General features: G+C 38.1%; 1 protein-coding gene across 6 annotated transcripts in view; it reads left to right on the top strand.

Moving 5' to 3' along the window:
* LOC147584121 (sperm-associated acrosin inhibitor-like) overlaps nt 1-18,859 on the top strand; it is a 117,021-nt gene that overhangs the window by 19,981 nt on the left and 78,181 nt on the right. For 3 of the 6 annotated variants that reach the window (XM_086678827.1, XM_086678833.1, XM_086678814.1), the window contains one exon: nt 18,410-18,537. The exons of 1 other annotated variant lie outside the window; for it this stretch is intronic. In XM_086678827.1, coding sequence (XP_086534953.1) covers nt 18,503-18,537 — 35 coding nt within the window. In that variant the 5' untranslated portion in view covers nt 18,410-18,502. Of the gene's footprint in view, nt 1-5,471; nt 8,142-18,409; nt 18,538-18,859 lie in introns of those variants that run through there. 2 more of the 6 variants (XM_086678824.1, XM_086678834.1) reach the window with 2 other exon arrangements.

Raw genomic sequence — 18,859 nt, 5'->3', positions numbered from 1 at the left:
GCGAAGTTTAGCTTGAAGGTTCTGGATGTCAGATTGGTATACTTGTCTCTTGGTTTCTCCCCTAGTGAACCAGGACTTCTTGATGCATCCCTAAATTACCCTCAACCTCAGTTTTATCATCTACAAAATGGTAGTTAACACCAATACCTCCTTCCTAGGATCGTTTTGAATATTGAATGAGATAATTACTATGGAGTAGCATGCACAGTGCCTGGCATATAATAGGCACAAAAGTTACGTTAGGTTTATTTATAAGTATTCAAAAGATCCCCATCATGTATTCTCTTTCATATATTTTATATTTTCCTGTAGACGTAATAAATGTATTTTTCAAAAGTCTGATCATACAGTACATATCATTTTATATCCTTATATTTTCCTTTTTTTAGCTCAACATTGTGTCATGCTTATTTTTAGAAAACCAAATACATAATATCTAGTAAACTTTCTTTTTATCATACATGGCTCAAAAAGGATGAGCCTTTAAACAAAATGTTGAGCCAAAAGTCTTCAGTGTGCTTAAGCAGATCAACCTTCTGACTTCCCCAGGATGCAGAAACAATGTACCGGCAGAACCTGAACTAGAACCTGAAGGAGAGAGGGAGGCACACATGCAGATAACATAAAGTTGTGCTTGGTGCCCTCAGCTTATCATGAATGTGTCCTGGCCCCACATTTGGAATGAAAATCTGAGAAGAAAGAAACTTCAGGATAAAGGAGATATATGTGACAGCTGGGGACTCAGATAATTCTTACATGTGAACTCTCTAAAATGACCAGGGAGGGCAAGCTGAATGGATTTCCCACTGGCCTGAGACAAAAAGATTAGCAGTAGGACATAGGTGTACCAAACACCAGGAAGATGAATATGGACAAGGGTATTTAAGTGGTGGTACCACAATAGGAAAAGGAGCAGATTTTATCTGAGAAAAATATATTTCCTTCCAGGGCTACTAATGTCTTTGTACTTGTTGAAGAACTACTTAGAAAATGAAAACCTTAGAAAATACTAAATTTCTTTCCAGCAAAGTCAGAGGGCATTGGAGCATTGATATTTGTAGAACTCCTATAAACAATGACACAACTGCTTCCCTGACTTGTTTCCTAAGAAGTATTGACTACAGATGTACTACAGATTATTGAAGCCAATCATCAATTGTTAGAATATCTGATTTTTCCCTAGCATGTTTCTCTTTATTACGCTAAACTGATCCATACATTATTCTTTGAGAACACCTTTATAACTTTCTAAGGATAGGGCCCAGAATAGCCAAGACGATTAGTAATAGAACAAAGTTGAAGAATATATCCTTCCTAGTTTCAAAGCTGATGGCAAACTTCAGTAGTCAAGACAGTGTCGTATCAATATAAGGATAGGTATACAAACCTGGAATAGAATTTAGAGTCCAGAAATAAACCCTTATATTTGTGATCAATTGATTTCAACAAGGGTGCTAAGACAATTCAGTGGGGAAAGAACAGTCTTCAACGAACAGTGCTGGGACAATTGGATATCCACGTATGAAACAATGCAGTTGGATATCCTACCTCATACCATGCACAAAAATTAACTCAAAATGGGTCAAAGACATAAGTATATAAAAAATAAGTATAAGCCTCTTACAAGAAAACAGAGGAGTAAATCTCTGGGACCTTGGGCTAAAGCACTGCTTTCTTAGATATGACAATGAAAGCATAGCAACAATAAATTAAACATCATCAAATGAAAATATTTTGTGCTTCAGAGGACATCATTAATAAAGTGAAAAGACAACCCACAGAATGGGAGAAAATACTGCAAATAAATACCTGATAAGGAACGTGTATCCAGAATATATGAAGAACTCTTACAACTTAACCATAAAAAGGTGAATAATGTTATTGAGAGGTGAGGAAAGGATTTGAATAGGCATTGAACAAATGGTTAATTGGTCCATGAGATGATATTAAACATCATTTGTCACTAGAGAAATGCAAATCACAGCCACAAGACACCACTTCACACCCATTAGGATGGTTATCATAAAAAAGATGAAGAATAACAAGGGTTGGTGAGAATGTGGAGAAATTGAGGCCTCATGCATGGCTTGTGGGATTGTAAACTGTTGCAGCTGCTTTGGAAAACAGTTAGGCAGTCCATCAAACTGTTAAACATAGAGTTAGTATATGACCCAGAAATTCCGCTCCTAGATATATGTCTAAGAGAAATGAAAACATATGTCCACACAAAACCCTGTACATGAATGTTCAGAGCAACATTATTCACAATAGCCCAAAATGTAAACAACCCAATGCCCATTAATGGACAGATAAAAACGGTGTGGTATAGCCATACAATAGACGATTACTTCACCATAAAAAGACATGAAGAAGTGGTATATTCTACAACATGGATGCACTTTGATAACCTTATGCTGAATGACAGAAGCCAGAAACAAAAAGCCACGTATTGTATGATTCCATTCATACTAATTGTTCAGAATAAGCAAACCCATCAAGACGAAAGTAGACCAGTGAGTGCCAGGTACTGGCGGGATGGTAGAAGGGATACAGACTTTCGATGAAATTTATTCTGAAATTAGATAGTGGTGCAAATATGCTAATGACCACTGGATTGTACACTTTAAAACAGTGAATTTATGAATTTATGATTCACTCTGTTTTTAAATTAAAATCCTAAAAATAAATTCTTAGCAATAAAGAAGTTATTTTTCACTTCCCCGAAACCTTGGGATCCTAGGGAAGAGGGTAAACAGTAAGTTTGAAGGAAGGATGGAAGTGGAGAGCTGCTAATAAATTTGGGAGAAGAGGTAGTCTGTACAATTTCTTTTTCTTCTAAGGGATCTCAGCATGTGCCATGAGCTTATCGTGACCACTACATAGGAAGTCTATTTGACGCGGTTTTGACGTTGTCTGGAAGGTACTGTTGCACTAGTTGAGGATGACGATGGTACAGGTTATATTTCTGAGGGAAAGAAAAAGTTGGTAAATATGGAAGGAGAACTAAGGGGCTAGATCGGAAAGCCTGCTGATGGTGAGGTGACTAGTTATTTCGATTTGTCTGAGACCGTTCTCTTTTGGCACTCAAAGTCTCACACCCCAGGAAAACCCTCAGTCTCAGGCAAACCAGGTTGGTAAGTCATCTAGGTGGAAGCAACACAACAAGGACACTGGTGATATATGACAAGCATTATGCTAAGCTCCTTTTAGGCCTTAGCTTTTTCAGTTCTCACCGTCAACTTCTCGGGTAATTGCTTAGGTTAAGTTACCTGTCCTAGGTTGTATTGCCCTCTGACTTCATGGAGCTTATGTTTGTTGATAGGCCAAAACCAAAGGTACAGAAACATAAAAATAAAATATCTGGTAAGAATTATGAAGGTAACAGAGGCATAGTAACATGAAAAATACCAGAAGTAAATCTACTTTAGACAGGATGGCCAGGGGAGGCATCTGTAATGGAGAAATATTTAGACTGAAGCCAAAACAATGAGACACAACCAGTCCTGTGAAAAGCATACACTCTTCTGCAGGAGAGGATGGTTTGCCCAAAGGTCCTGAAGCAGCAGAGAGCTTCGTATGTTTGAAAGTATCAGGAAGAAGCGTCAGTGTTGTCACAGCGTATTTAGCAAGTAAAGCAGGAAATATTATTTCAGATTTATAGCTGAGAACTTGAGTTATGGAGGGGTTACAAGACTTCCCAGGATCACTTGGCCCTGCAGGGGCAGGACTCAACCCAAGGTCTTCTGACTGAGTACTGAGACTTATTGCCATAGTCTTATCTTGAAAAGGGTGATTTTTCTCACAGCTTTGATTTTCAAACATTTTAGGAACAGAAACTTTTTTCACATATAATCTCACTTTGAAACCTAATGTTCAGAACAGGGAGAGGGGGACTTCTCTGCTGGAGTTGGAGGTAGGACTCAGAATCTCAGTTGCTCAGTAACTGTTACCACCATCCCCCTGAGGTTCAGCCGGCTGGAGTGAAACTCCAAGGACACTTTTAGTTTCCAGAATCACATCTTGAGGGTTTCGCACACACATTCCAAAATGTGTAGAAGGGTTGCTTTTTTTTTTTTCTTTTAATTTTAATTCCAGTGTAGTTAACATACAGAGTTAGTTTCAGGTGTAAAGTATAGTGATTCAAAAGTTCCATATATTACCAGTCAGCTACACATTAAGTTCTCAAAACAAGTTTCTGTTTTGGGTTTGGTGTTTTCACTTACATGTTAGCGAAGCAGTACACGCAGGAATTAGAATACGTAACATTATTAGAAGCGCATAATGGGCTGGCTCTTATGGAGCATATAGATTTTTGTTGTATGGTCTTCTTTTGATAGTAACCGCATGGAATGTCCTAAAACAAAACTCACAGGTCAAACTCTATCCTGTAATGATCTCTTAATGGCTTCTAATATAAGTGCTTGGGAGTTTTATTTTGTGCAGACAGGAGATAATGATAAAATATGTCTTCTTTCACACTTTAAACATCAAAACTTCCTTATTTTAAATTCAGCAGCTGGAGCCTTTGGGGTTTCCACTTAAAAGGCAGCTGAGGCCATATAGCCCTGACCTTTGGCTGTGTAATATGTATCTGGTAGAAGGGAAAGAGAACATTCTGGGAAGTGACAAAAAATGACTACAACCACTGTTGAAGTGCTTCTGGAATCATGTTAGTTCATCAAAACCCCCTTTAACTGTGGTTCTTAGATTGGAATACCCTGCATGGTCCTACTCTGGTATTCACTATAGACCAATCCTCTGGGGATTAGGAGGCTGGAATAGTGAGACAAGATTTCTTCAATATCTCCCCATTTTATTTTTCTTCCCTCATAGTCCCAGAGTTGGAATAAGCTGGATCCAGAGGAAGTTGACTGACAGAGTAAATTGTCTACAGGGGGGCCTGGAAAGTTCATAAGCACCATGTAATGAGCAGATAAAGGAATGGGCTGCCACAATTTCCTACTCCATTGACTCAGATCACATAATATTTAGATATCCGTAGATCAGGGTGCTACCATATCTACAAAACTTCAGTGGCTCTCATTGCCTACAGCAGTGTTTGCCAACTTCAGTCCCTTGGGTCATGATTCCTTCCAAATCCCTATGCCATTTTTTCTTTAAAAGTATTTTTTACTGGGGCGCCTGGGTGGCGCAGTCGGTTAAGCGTCCGATTTCAGCCAGGTCACGATCTCGCTGTCCGTGAGTTCGAGCCCCGCGTCGGGCTCTGGGCTGATGGCTCAGAGCCTGGAGCCTGTTTCCGATTCTGTGTCTCCCTCTCTCTCTGCCCCTCCCCCGTTCATGCTCTGTCTCTCTCTGTCCCAAAAATAAATAAAACGTTGAAAAAAAAAATATTTTTTACTGAATGGGTTTCCTTTTTAAACTTGACTACTCACCCTAGAAATGTCCTAAACGTTAATATCCATGATATCTTGGATTTGAAGTTGTAATTACATTTTTTTCTAACACGCATCAAAGAACAGTTATAATGATTACAACCAAAATATTCACTGTTAAATTAGCTAAAATCATCACTAATATCACTAGAGGGTACTCAAGTCACTTTTTGAGAAATACTGTTTATGTCTGTCATCTCCTTTTTTAATGAGCAAGGCTACATGATTTGTTTGGAGAGGCTTTACCAAAAAAAGTTTTTCTTTGGTGTACTCTTAAGAGATGAAAGTGATTTCTAAAATTGAATATGAGTATGAAAAGAAGGATAATTTAATTAGAGAGAATTATATACACAAAGACAAAATTGGAATAGCTTGGAGCCCAAAATAATTTAAGTCACCTAGAACCTAAGGTGAGAAAAGGGTATTCTCCTTTCAGGGAGAAATGCTGCATTAAAGAAGGTATTCTAAGTCATGCAAAAAGGTTTATCTCCCACCAGTACTAGAAGTCACCGTTCTAAGGAGAGAGATGTCTCAATCAGATTTGTATTTTAGAAGGCCTATATTTAACAGTGTGGAAAAGATTAGTATAGGGATTGACAAACTTTTCCTATGAAGAGCTAGGTAGCAAGTATTTTATAATTTTTAAGCCATATGGTCTCTGTTGCAACTACTCAACTCACATAGCCTAAAAGCAGCCAGAGCCAATGCATAAACTAATGAGCATGGCTGCATTCCAGTAAAACTCTTTTTCTAAAAATAAAGTGGCCATCTTTTGCCAACTCCTGGATCAGACTCAGTACAGAAGGACAATTAGGTGGCCACTGTAATAATATAGGCAAGAAGTGAGGAGAACTTAAATGCAAGCAACAGCAATGAATTTAGAAGGAGGGAAAAACCCCAGAAATTAGGAGCTTTAATTGCTGGCGGTATATAAGGAAATAGAGGTGCAGTAAAGACAGGGATGAGTCCTGGTTTACCCTAGGATCTCTTTTGACAGAGTTGGGTAGATTGAACTATATGCATTGCCATCACGTATATCAGAAATGATCAAATATTGGCAATTTCATGTGGTTTAATATGGTTCAACCTAATAGAAATACTAGAAGCCTAAGACTGTAAAAATCATTCTCACGTAGGAAGTAGAAAACTTACCTTGTGTGGCCCGTTACCAAAAATATCTGAAACAAAAATGTTTAGGAAAAAGGATCAAGTAAAAAATATAGTATTTAGATGTGAACAGTTAATTAACCCGTTAAGGAATCCCATCTAAATTAATAACCATGAAAATCATAGAAAAATATGTGGCTCCTTCAAGTAAGATTTGCCTAGCCGTGCCTGGTTCCCAAAGCACTCCGCAAGCACACTTACTGTCCCACCTGAGAATTCAACCATAACCCATTCCTAGGTTTAATGTTGGCTTTAGTCAGGAGAGATTCATCCTCTGGGACTCAGTATATCACCCACAGTTGGGCTGCTCAGACATTGTGTAGACCCATTTTAGAGAAAGTCTAGTTCTTGATAGACTGGCTACCTGCTGACAGTAATCTTAGATACCTGCATTCTTTTTTGACTATTGCCTGTCTTAAATATCTTCTTTTTAAACTCAATGTGCTTATAAGGAAGGCTCTTGCTCTGTTTGGGATCTCTGTGTCAACAACTGCTTACCCAAATGGTTCCTATAACCTTCATACTTTATATTCTACTTAACAGCCTTGACTTCTTTCAGCTGCTACAGCTGAGTGTCCTCCTTGCCTACCCTTCTACTTCACCAGATCAAATCTCCGCTGGCAGATTTAATTTCGCCTCATGGGTTTCCTTACCAATTTTGCTGGAGTTAATTTGAAGAGCTAAGCCTTCTCTTGAGATTTGATAACATCAGGCTGTGCTCTAATAATAAGCCATGTTAGAAACTGATACTGCTTTGTGTAGAAGGTATTTGAATATGCACATGCGCGCGCGCACACACACACACACACACTCAATGCCAGTGTGTGGGAGTATAGTGGGAAAGTATTACGAAGAGAAGAGAAATGAAATTGACTATCAACTCAACAGACCAAATTATTTGTCCAATGGTGATTACACCTCTCATAAATCATTCTTTAAGCTGTCTCAAGTCTGAGCCTGTCTATGGCAGAGTTTTTGGAATATTGAAAACTGGATTCACCACTGATATTCATTCTAGCTGAGGTAATAAATTCATCTCTGAGAGAAATTTCAAGTTTCAAAAATCCATACATCTAGAAAACAGTTATTATTGGCTTGTTACTTTCCTTGGAAGATCAGATGTTTACTCCCTCCCCAAAGTTCTTTGACAAATCCTTACATGAGAAATAACCGGTAGCCAAAATAGCCACAAAGAAAGTTTTCATCTTCTCCCAAAAGGAACAATGTGATTCATCTAGTGGCGTTCCCTCTGTCAAGAACTTCCTAGCAAATCCTCAAAGGCTCAATTCTCTTGATGAACTGAGAGTTCTACCCCCTTCTGAGAACCTGAGAGCCCATTATGAAGTCACTTTGCAAATGATCTATTTACATGTGACACCAAGGCAAAGTCACCAGGTCACCAAAGACCAAGAACACTTTGCAGACCAAAATATTTCATTTCTAAGAGGCTGTACAGCTATGGCATGATAGCATGATTTACCACTGATTTGTTTGATTGATAAATTATTATTCGGTTCCATAGAAGTGTGTTCTACTTATTAACTAGCAAGAAGAAACAAATGTGAAAAAGATGAACTTAAAGTGAGTAATTCTGGGAAAAAAAGTTTTTTTTTGAAATGTACATGTCTGTCTCCCCTTCCTCCCAAAAATTCTGATTCAGTGGATCCAGAGTGTGACTCAGACATATCACACACACACACACACACACACACACACACACACACACACACTTAAATTGCATGACAGAGTCTGATTCACCTCTTCAGTTGAGAACTGATGGATTAGAATAGAACAATAACGGCAATTTTTCTGTCTTAGTAGAACAATCTCTTTATCCTTTTTTGAAAATTTATTTATTTAAATTCAAGTTAGTTAATGTACTGTGTAGTATTGGTTTCGGGAGTAGAACCCAGTGATTCATTACTTACAGATAACACCCAGTGCTCCTCCTAATAAGTGTCCTTCATCCCATCACCCATTTAGCCAATCCCCCCCCCCACCTCCCCTCTAGCAACCCTTAATTTGTTCTCTGTATTTAAGAGTCTCTTATGGTTTGCCTCCCTCTGTTTTTATTTTTCCTTCCCTTTCCCTGTGTTCATCTGTTGTGGTTATCCTTTTTTATTGCCATATCCATTCCTACATCCCTGGTCATGGCACCTACTATCATATTTAACACAAAGCATGTTAAAGAAATAATCGGGATTATACATGGAAACTCAAGTCTATCATGTGATTTCAATTATAATACTTGGATTGCATAGCAAGGTAGGGACCCAGAGATCATGAAAAATCAAGAATTCCATATTGAACATTGTGTTATGACCAGGTGAAATGAGGCTTAGTTCATACTGTTACTAAAATAAAGACATGAGGCTTACCTCTTAAGGAAGGATGTGTTATTCTAAAAGTATGATAAGTTCTCCGATTTCCCAGGAACACCAAGTTCTCTTAAGCACTTGTGGTTTGAATAATAAAGATGGACTATTTTAGAACAGATAATTCTTTCTACATTGTGACAAAGATTCTTTGCTTGACTAAACTTTATTAAGACTCCTTAACTTTCTCCCAAGGCCATGTGTGCAGTTCCTTGTCAAACTTAGTTTTTGCAAGAATCCTGCTCAGTCAGTTTAACCACAATTGCATTATACAAATACAATTATTTATAAACTAATTAACTAGAAAACAAAATTGTAAAATATTTGCCAGGACTTCTTAAAACGATTTTATTTTAAAATTGTAAGATACTGAGAGACACCTGGGTGATTCAGTCAGTTGAGCATTCAACTCTTGATTTTGGCTCAGGTCATGAACCCAGGGTCGTGGGATCAAGCCCCATGTCAGGCTCCTCATGGAGCATGGAGCGTGCTTGGGATTCTGTCTCTTCCTCTACCTCTCTCCCCCACTTGCTCTCTCTGTCTCTCTCTCCAGAATAAAAAAAATAATAATAAGAAACAAAATAAAATTGTAAGATATTTAAAGTGTACATTGTGATGATTGATGTACCTGTACATTGTGAAAGGATTTTCCCCATCTAGTTAATTAACACATCCATCATATATTTATCTTTGGTGTGTGTGTGTGACAGAGAGAACATTTAAATTCTACTCTCTTAGCAAATTTCAATTATACAATACACTGTTTTCAACTATAGTCATCATGTTTTACATTAGAACCTCAGAACTTACCTTAGAGTCTCAACATCTTTTAGCTGAAATTTTGTTAGTATTATCGGCGGAATTTAAATCTGGGAAAACTGACTTCAGAGCTCACCAACGTAACCACTGTATTATTTAGCATTTTGGCTCACATAAAGGGTTCATTGAGGACAAAAATGATCTTACTTATCATTGCATCCTGGGCCCCTAACCCAGTGCCCAGCACCTGATGCCTCAACAAGTGCTGGCTGAGAGATTGTGAGCAAACAATTTTCTGAACATTCAAGGTGTCAGTGGGAAAGGCTGCCTTTTAATGGTCTGACTTTCTCATCTTCAGGGCCATCCAGTCAGAAGCAAGAGTTGAATGACAGTCTCTCAGGGATATGGAATAACATTCCTCTCTGAACAGAAAGTTGAACGATAAGACTTGTCTTTTTCAGGAGCTGAGATTCTGTGACTCTATGATTTCCCAATAGTCCTAAAAATGTGTTGTCCCAATGTCTTTCAGGAGAAAAATATATCCACCCATCTGTTAGGTGACCATCTCAGAATCCTCTAGGCAGAAGATAGTCATGGGGCTGCGGTTGCCTGGGGCAAGGGAGAGAACGTGGGAGAAAGGGATATCCGGTGTAAAGGCAAGGACAAAGGAAAAGAAGAGGCAAGTGCTGTGCTCGTGGGGCTGAAGTGACCAAGGACAGTGGGATGGAACGAAGACAGATGGTCTAGTAGGGCTAGCCAGGCCTCCTATACTTGCATTGTATTCAATCAAGAGAATTCATCTTGATTACTAAATTGTCTCAGCGATCTGAGATGGTAAAAGCATGCTAGAAATATTTGCTGAGCTGTGAGAAGGCTTCATTTAGGAAAAGAAAGTTTAGGCTGCTTAGGCTGCTAGTATGGATTTTAAAATATTTAAGCCCAGAAGAGCTTATTTAAACTCACGGCGTGACAAATGTTATGTTCTTGATATAATAATTGATGACAAGGACTTTCAGTGTTTTATAGGGGCAAAAGGAGTCAGGATTACCAAAATACTGCCCGTGTTCCTATAGCTCCCGGTGGTTTTCCAAGCATATTCTAATAATAAAGATGATGATGATGTTGATGGTAACAATAATAATAATAACAGCAGCCACAATAGCATATAATTTAACATTGTTAACATCGTTACATGTTCTGGGTACTTCCCTTCCCTTCCATATGCTCTCTGTTAATCCTTAAAGTTTTTATTTAAATTCCAGTTAGCTAACATATAGCGTAGTATTAGTTGCAATATAGCATAGTATCAGGTGTGCAATATAGTTATTCAACCCACTTCCATACAACACCCTGTGCTCATCACAAGTGCCCTCTTTAACCCCCGTCACCTATTTAACCCACCCCCCACCTACCTTCCCTCTGGCTACCATAAATTTGTTCTCTACAGTTAACAGTCTGTTTCTTGGTTTGCCTCTCTCTCTTCTTCTTCCCTTTACTTTTTTGTTTCTTAAATTCCACATATGAGTGAAATCATATGGTATTTGTCTTTCTCTGACTTATTTCACTTAGCATAATACTCTCTAGCTCCAACTATGTCATTGCAAATGGCATATTTCATTCTTTTTAATGGCCAAATTATATATATATAATATATATATATATATATATATATATATATATATATGTTATATATATATATATAGTGATATATATACACACCCACATCTTTTTTATCCACTCATCAGTCAATGGACACTTGGGCTGTTTCCATAATTTAGCTATTATAGATAATGCTTCTATAAACATCAGGGTGTATGTATCTCTTTGAATTAGTATTTTTGTAATCTTTGGGCTAAATACCTAGGAGTGCAATTGCTGGATCGTAGGTTAATTCACTCCTACCAACAGTGCAAGAGGTTTCCCCTTTCTCCACATCCTCGCCAGTATCTGCTGTTTTCTTGTGTTGTTGATTTTAGCCATTCTGATAGGTATGAGGTAATAGCTGATTGTAATCACTTTGAGAAGTAAGTATTACTGGTTCCATCTTTCAATATATGCAATAAGGGCTCCTTTCCCCTGGACCTCCAAGTTTTAGGGGGCTTCCCTCTGGATCTTCTCCAGCCATGCCTCTCCTCACAAGGCTAAGAGCTTGTAGGTCAAAGACATCTGCCCTGCAAACACTTGTAATCCCCTTCTAGACTATACCTTGGATCCCTGAACTCCTAAACTTTCTTTACAAACAGACTTGATCCTGCTTATAGGGCCTATGTAAATTTCTTCTTTAGGTCCATCCTCCCTAGTATGCACAGCCTTCACCCCAAGATGTGACCTAGGGATAACTGCCAGAGTTCAGGTAAAGATTGAACATGCAGGCTTTGGTGTGCAGGGCCATGTGCAGAAGCCTCTTCAAAACTGAGGTGGGAGAAGAGGAGACCTATTATAGGCCAAGAGAGGGACCAGTGCCCTTCTCTCATGCCGCTACATTCCAGCGAGGAGCCGAGAATTTTAAATTTCAACCTAGACTTTCACATTGCAGTGAAATTATATTTGCCAAGGTAGGAGGATAGAATTTTATTTAAATGTATGTTAGCTGTAAATTTTAAATATCTGAGCTAAGTAAATTGTAGACATATAGTACATGGACTTCTGTCTTAATTCTTGCCCTGAGCCCCCAAGTATTATACATGGGCCTGGCTATTACTACCATTTAAAAAATATGGTAGTCATTCTGAGATAACAAGTGGCTGGTTTATGATCAGAAGCTGAAGTGGATTTGAGGCCAGCACTCTTTGATGTGAGTGCCAGTGCCCATCTCACCACACTGTGTTTCCTATCACATATGTCCTAACAGGATATATTATATATTATAACCACACTCAGTGAAGTGTGGTTACTTCTATTCCCATTTGTGCAAATTTGTGAGGACTTCTGACTCATAAAGCTGAAGTGAGTGGCCCAAAGTTCATAGTACAGTCAGTCCTTAATCCGTCTTTTGGCTCTCAGTCCAAGGGTAATGTATTTTGATGCCTATGTCATGTACTCCACTGTCTCTCACTGTTTGCTCAGAAAATCCTATTTATTTCACAAGACAGGTTCACCTATTCCTCTCACACTCTTCCATCATCCCTTTTGTGTCATGTCAGCCTACATACATCCTAGGAAGGCAAAATAGCCATAGTTGAGATTTTTGGAACTCCTGACTAATTGCCAGAAATCCTCTGAGATCCCTTAATGTGGTTTACCTTTTAACTCTTGCAATCTTTTCAGGAACACGCTATTAACATTTCCTTTAAAAAAAGGAAACCCAAACAGACAAACGTTAAGTACGTTTTCCAAACTCATAGCTAGTAATTGATGAGCATATTACTAGAACCCTAGTCTGTGACTTCAAAGTACGCATTCTTCACTTCTATGCTAATTTATTCTTCTCTTTTTCTTACAAGGCACATCCTCAAAGAGAATTTAGAGTGTCATTTGCACTGCCTGCCCATTAGCTGAAAGTTTTTATTACCATGTATGAGAATTCTCTAAAGACTATTAATAATTTTCACACTGAATCAAAATGAAAAGGTTAGATCATATTCTTCATTCCCTGATGAATAAGTGAAGACATATGACATTTTATAATACTACTAGCTAAACGCCCTGGAATTCTTACTATGTATAAAGGGCTGTGTGTAGCCCTTTGCAAAAACTATGGCCCTTAAGAACATAGTCATTCAATGAGGTAGGTATAATAATTGTCGTCATCGTATAAATGAGTAAACAGGTCCAAAAAATTGAAGTGATATGTCTTAGTCACATAGCAACAAAGGTGGGAACTAACAGAATTCTCTCCGACTCTGAAGCCAGTGCACTTGGACACGATGCTCCATTTACTCCATTTAATACTGGTTTGAATCTAAAATTCTTTAAATCTTAGACACTTAATTGGGTAAATACTCAGGTACATAAAAAAAAAAAAAAAAACGGTGTGGCATATCAGATTTATCCCTGGTAATTCTAGATAGGTGATTCTAAATCATATCTTTAACACATTAAAAGATGTATAGTAGAGCTTTTAATTTTGTCATAAAAATTCATCCCAATTTTGAAATTACATAAAAGTAGTAATTCTACATCCCATGTTGTGAAATGACCATTTTCTTTGATCAAAACCAGTTTTGGTCAGGGAGAAATCTGATTTTTGCTTTGGTTCTTCATCTGTGCCAGCTGACATGGGGTTCCCATCAGTGCTTTGAATTGAACTAATGATCAGTTTAGACTCACTCAACAAGAAAGGTGATGCTCTACCTGCTCTTCTGGAGTAAGAATAGAGTACAATAAAAAGGACCTGAGACTAGGAAGGGGATCATAATAATGAGAATTTATTTATTAAATGACGCCAGGCCATATTCAGCACTCCATATATATGGAATGGGCAAATAAATGATATATTTTTACGTTCTTCAAATCTTATGTCAGTCATAAGTGACAAGCTGAGTCAGTGCTGATTTCTACCCAGCAAAGTAAGAATATTCTATTGACTCAAATAGGTCGAGAATTGACTCTTTTTTGACAAGAGCGGTTTTGCATCAAAGCAGAAGCTACATGGTGATCACTTGTCAGAGATCTCACAGGAAGCTTTCTTATAGTTGTGGTAGGTGAGCTTTATGGCCACTCCAATTCTGAGATTATGTGAGTCAATGATTTCTCGATGAAGAGTAAAAAAATGCATTAAAACAAAAACAGACTTGTTTATCTTAAAGATGAAAAATTCTCAATTCCCTGGGTCACAGTTTCCAGGATCATAAAGGGCTATTGTTCTCATGCTGCTGAAAGCAGTAAGGTGGGAGTTGAGAAGTGACCTGCTATTACCAGCTTAGCCCATTTGAGACTTGCATCATATCGTCAGATGTGTCATCTCTGTTAAATGTTACTTCCCAGAACAGTGCCCTAGAACAGGCTTAAAACATTCAATGAATCATGGGAAAAGTTTCCTTGTGAAAGGATTACTAATAAAACCTAAGTTAATGCTAATTTACATTTGGGTGGTTCATCAACAATTCCTAGTGCTTTCACATGTATTATTTGGTTCACATATATGTCTGAGATGGATATTTCCATCTTCTTTATTTCATAGAGGAGGATAGTAGGTCTTAGCAAAGGTAGTAACTTGTCCAAGATCTCAGAAATAGTAAGTGTTTAAAATAAGTCTTAAAGAAAGTTTCCTGGGATCAGGACTCATTTTTGCAAAAAATGCATTTTCATGTGAGTCTGATGCAGTGATCAGCATGGCTATCAGCACCAACTGTCTTTACCCTTTAGCCCTTTACCCAGGGTTCTCATCAACTGAAAGCTTGCCAGATCTGGTTCCAGACTGAGCAGAATCCATTCACTGATCTTGGTTAGCAAGGCTTACGCAAAAACCCACACTCTGCAGTGATGTATGGCTTTCTTGGGAGCCCCAAATTTTATGGTACAAGGAGACCTAATGGGAGAGTTAGCTGAATATCTATTGGGAATATACCTGTTCTCTGTTGGAAGCTTCTTATTCAAGTTTCCTAAGGAGAAGATCCCCAGCATCCTCACACTGAAAATGAGGATCCATGAGTATATCTTAAGAATCCATTTGTGCAGAAGCTGGGCTGTCTCTGATGCTTTAGCCACGATTGCTTTGTCTCCAAACATAGTTTAGAGGCCAAGTAGAGCTATCTGGATCAAGAACTAGAGATCTCCATTGCAGTCAGTATCAGAGGCCTACTTAGCTAGTGATGCCATCAACTTCACACCATTGTCCAAGGGAAGGGCAGCATTTGCACTTCTTATTATGCCAAATATTAGGAAGTAACCTTATCCTGAATCGAGTTTTCAACCAACCATTCTTTATTTATGCTGTTTGCTAACTGCTTCAAGGACCCTTGACTATTTGAAATGACAACTTCAAAGAACCATTCTATGGTAACAAGATCACTGGCAGCTCCTCTTGCCTTTGGAGTTCATGAGCTAGCAGGCATTCTCTACAACACCAATGGACATAGTACCCTTGGCCCGGAAAGAGAGTGCAGCAGAGAACTGACATTTATCTTCCTGTAAATGAATAAAAACAGCCAGAATCTATTCCAGATGGACTGGTCTGGGGACAGGGATTATGATATTGCCCAGGGATTTGAACTCTAGGGTCAAACAGAGCTCTTATCAATCATAACTCTGCCATTTCCTACTAGTGTTGGACCACATATCTGTCTTCATTAAACTTCATTTTTCTTAAGTGGGAAAAAAGCGGATTCATTCATTAACTTACTACTTTTTTTCCCCTGTAATACTCTAGAAATAAATTAGGTGCTAGATTTGCCATGGTAAATACTATGAACACCTCATTTATATTCACATAAATTTATTACTAGGGTTGTTTTGTGAATTAAACCGGATCATGATGTAAAGCAGTTAGTATAGAGCATGGTCCAAGGTTTTTTTCCACTAATATTAGTAAACTCAGAAGGTATAAAGAACTCTTAAAAATACTGAAAGCGTTCTTAATTACACTTTTTCTCTGTGGCTCCTAGGGATATATTTAGGACAAATGAGGGGGTAAATAGTATGGGAGTAAATCTGAGCTTGATAAAAATAAGAGGTTTTAATAAAGTTCCCCATTAGTGATGGCCTTCTCACTCAATAGGTCCAAGAAGCATGAATACCCATTAGGTATCCTGCAGAGGCAATTCCTCTATTGAGCGTAAGGATTATAGCCATAAGTGTCTTATATTTTTTAGCTATAATAATAATTCTTACTGAGTTCATTATGTGTTATGATTATGTACCATACCATGAACATTGAAAGCATGTATTATCCATGAATTCCTCGAATCCCTACAAAAATTTGAAGTGGGTAAGCAGAATCCTAATGTAACTAATGAGGAAGGGAAGATAAGCCAGAGAAATTCAAAACTTGCCCAAGTTCAAACAGGTATCTGGTGAAGGAGCCAGAAAATCTTGCTGTAGCCCCAAATAAGAAATAAATAAAAGAGAAATGTCTCTGAATTGAAGAGGGAGTAGAGGGTTCTCACTTGTTGTGCCTGCTTTCGTGCTGTTCAGGCAACCCGGAGAACTTCCCAGAGTTCCTTAGAATAACATTTAAAGACCATTTAAATGCTACTACCTACTTCAGATGAGACTTTTAAGAAAAAATAAGAATTATTTAGTAATAAAAACCGTACATGGTTACAACAACAGCTTCGTGTTCTGAAGTAATTATGAAAATAGATTATGATTTTTATTAAAGTTTTTATATAACAAAATTGGCAATGCTGTTAGTCTTCCAACAGTGACTTTTTGTTTAAAGGTCGCTGTGTAGGGGCACCTGGGTGGCTCAGTCAGTTGAGCATCCGACTTCGGCTCAGGTCATGATCTTGCGGTCTGTGGGTTCGAGCCCCGCATTGGGCTCTGTGCTGACAGCTCAGGGCCTGGAGTCTGCTTCTGATTCTGTGTCTCCCTCTCTCTCTGCCCCTCTCCCGCTCATGCTCTCTCTCTCTCTCTCTCTCTCTCTCTCTCTCTCTCTCTGTCAAAAATAAATAAACATTAAAAAAATTGTTTTAAAAAAGTTTGCTGTGTATGCTGGTTACTTCAAGAGATTACGGAGGAAAGAAAAAAAGAAAAAAATACATATTCTTATGGCATAATGGAGCAAAATGGAACACAAGATTATGTTTATGACATTACTGCCAACATGTGAAGCTGCATCAATGTGTATGGATAATGGATAAACTAACGAGAAGTTTCCTGAAAATTGTGGGTGACAGTTTTTGTTTTGGATTTCTATGGCGATTCTTATTTTATTTTGCAATAAATAATTATTAAAAAGCAATGTAATTGGCCTGTGATGTCCAGAAATCTCTGAATCACTCATTCAATATGTGACACTTTTAACCAATGGTTTCTGTCACAAGATGCCCTTGATTCTGTGCTTTGTTCTTCATGGGAACTTTTAATGACAAAGTGGAAATGCTCAGGACAATTGAGTAAATGCCCTCCAGCCTGCATCCCTTTCTCTGTGATTTGGGCCTGTATATGGGCTAGTTTCCTGGTCAGTTTAGGGCTATTTTAGGAGAAGAGTAAGTCTCCATCCTTGAGGAAAATGTGTCAAAGTGACCTATAGATATTGGAGAAGGAAGGGAATGCCCTAGAGGCAAACTTATTACATTAATGCTTTTCACTTAGCAAATCTCAAATTCATGGCCAGTTTATACCCTAGAACAACTACTACTTCTCTCCTTATCTACCTTCTTATTTTTTCTCTATTTTGTATATCATACATACAAAAGAGTATATATAATACACATGTACAAGTTAAATAATAATAGCAACACAAATGCTCATATGTCTATCAGATAGTTTAAGAAATAGCACAAGCTCTGTCTTTGAAACCTTTTATGTGCCTCTTCCCTAACTCCCATTTTTTTGCTGCAGCTTAGGCTGCCTGGTCCCACCTACTGCACCCCCTTTTTCCTCTCCTCCTGCAAAGACCCTCATGCAACCACAGACTAGACACATTTCTTCAGCTGTGGAGGAATTACATTTGTTCTTCCGTTCTCTGCCCTTTGCTAAATAACACTGTTTTCTTTTGTTATTTTCAGGCAATCTAGAATTTAGTGTGGGACTCTTAGTGCCATTAGGATGTTGAATACATGGTCTTGAATATATTCAACCTAAGTTTGTTTTTATTTTTTTCTCTCACAGTTTAAAAATTACATATACATATCAGGCCGCCCACTATATGTCAAGCAGTGGAGAAACAAAGAAACGGATATCAGTATTGTTCTTTTTTAAAGAATGGAATCTTGCCATTTGCAACGACATGGATGGAGGTAAGGAGTATAATGCTAGGTGAAATGAGTCAGTGAGAGAAAGACAAATACCGTGTGATTTCGCTCATATGTGGAATTTAAGAAACAAAACAAACAAGCAAAGGTAAAGAGAGAGAGAAAGGGAGAGAAACCAAGAACCAGACTCTTAACAATAGAGAACAAACTGGTGGTTGCCAGAAGGGAGGTGGGTGGGGTTTTGGGTGAAATAGGTGAAGGGGATTAAAAGGGCCCTTATCACGATGACCACGGAATGATGTGTAGTATTGTTGAATCACTATATTGTACACCTGAAACTAACATAACACTGTATGCTAACTCTACT

This window comes from Puma concolor, chromosome A1 (assembly GCF_028749965.1).
Source record: "Puma concolor isolate L17-30 chromosome A1, mPumCon1.1.hap2, whole genome shotgun sequence".
NCBI classification, from domain to species: domain Eukaryota; kingdom Metazoa; phylum Chordata; class Mammalia; order Carnivora; family Felidae; genus Puma; species Puma concolor.
The sequence above is the reverse complement of the archived record's forward strand: the minus strand, read 5'-3'. Positions and strand labels throughout refer to the sequence as shown.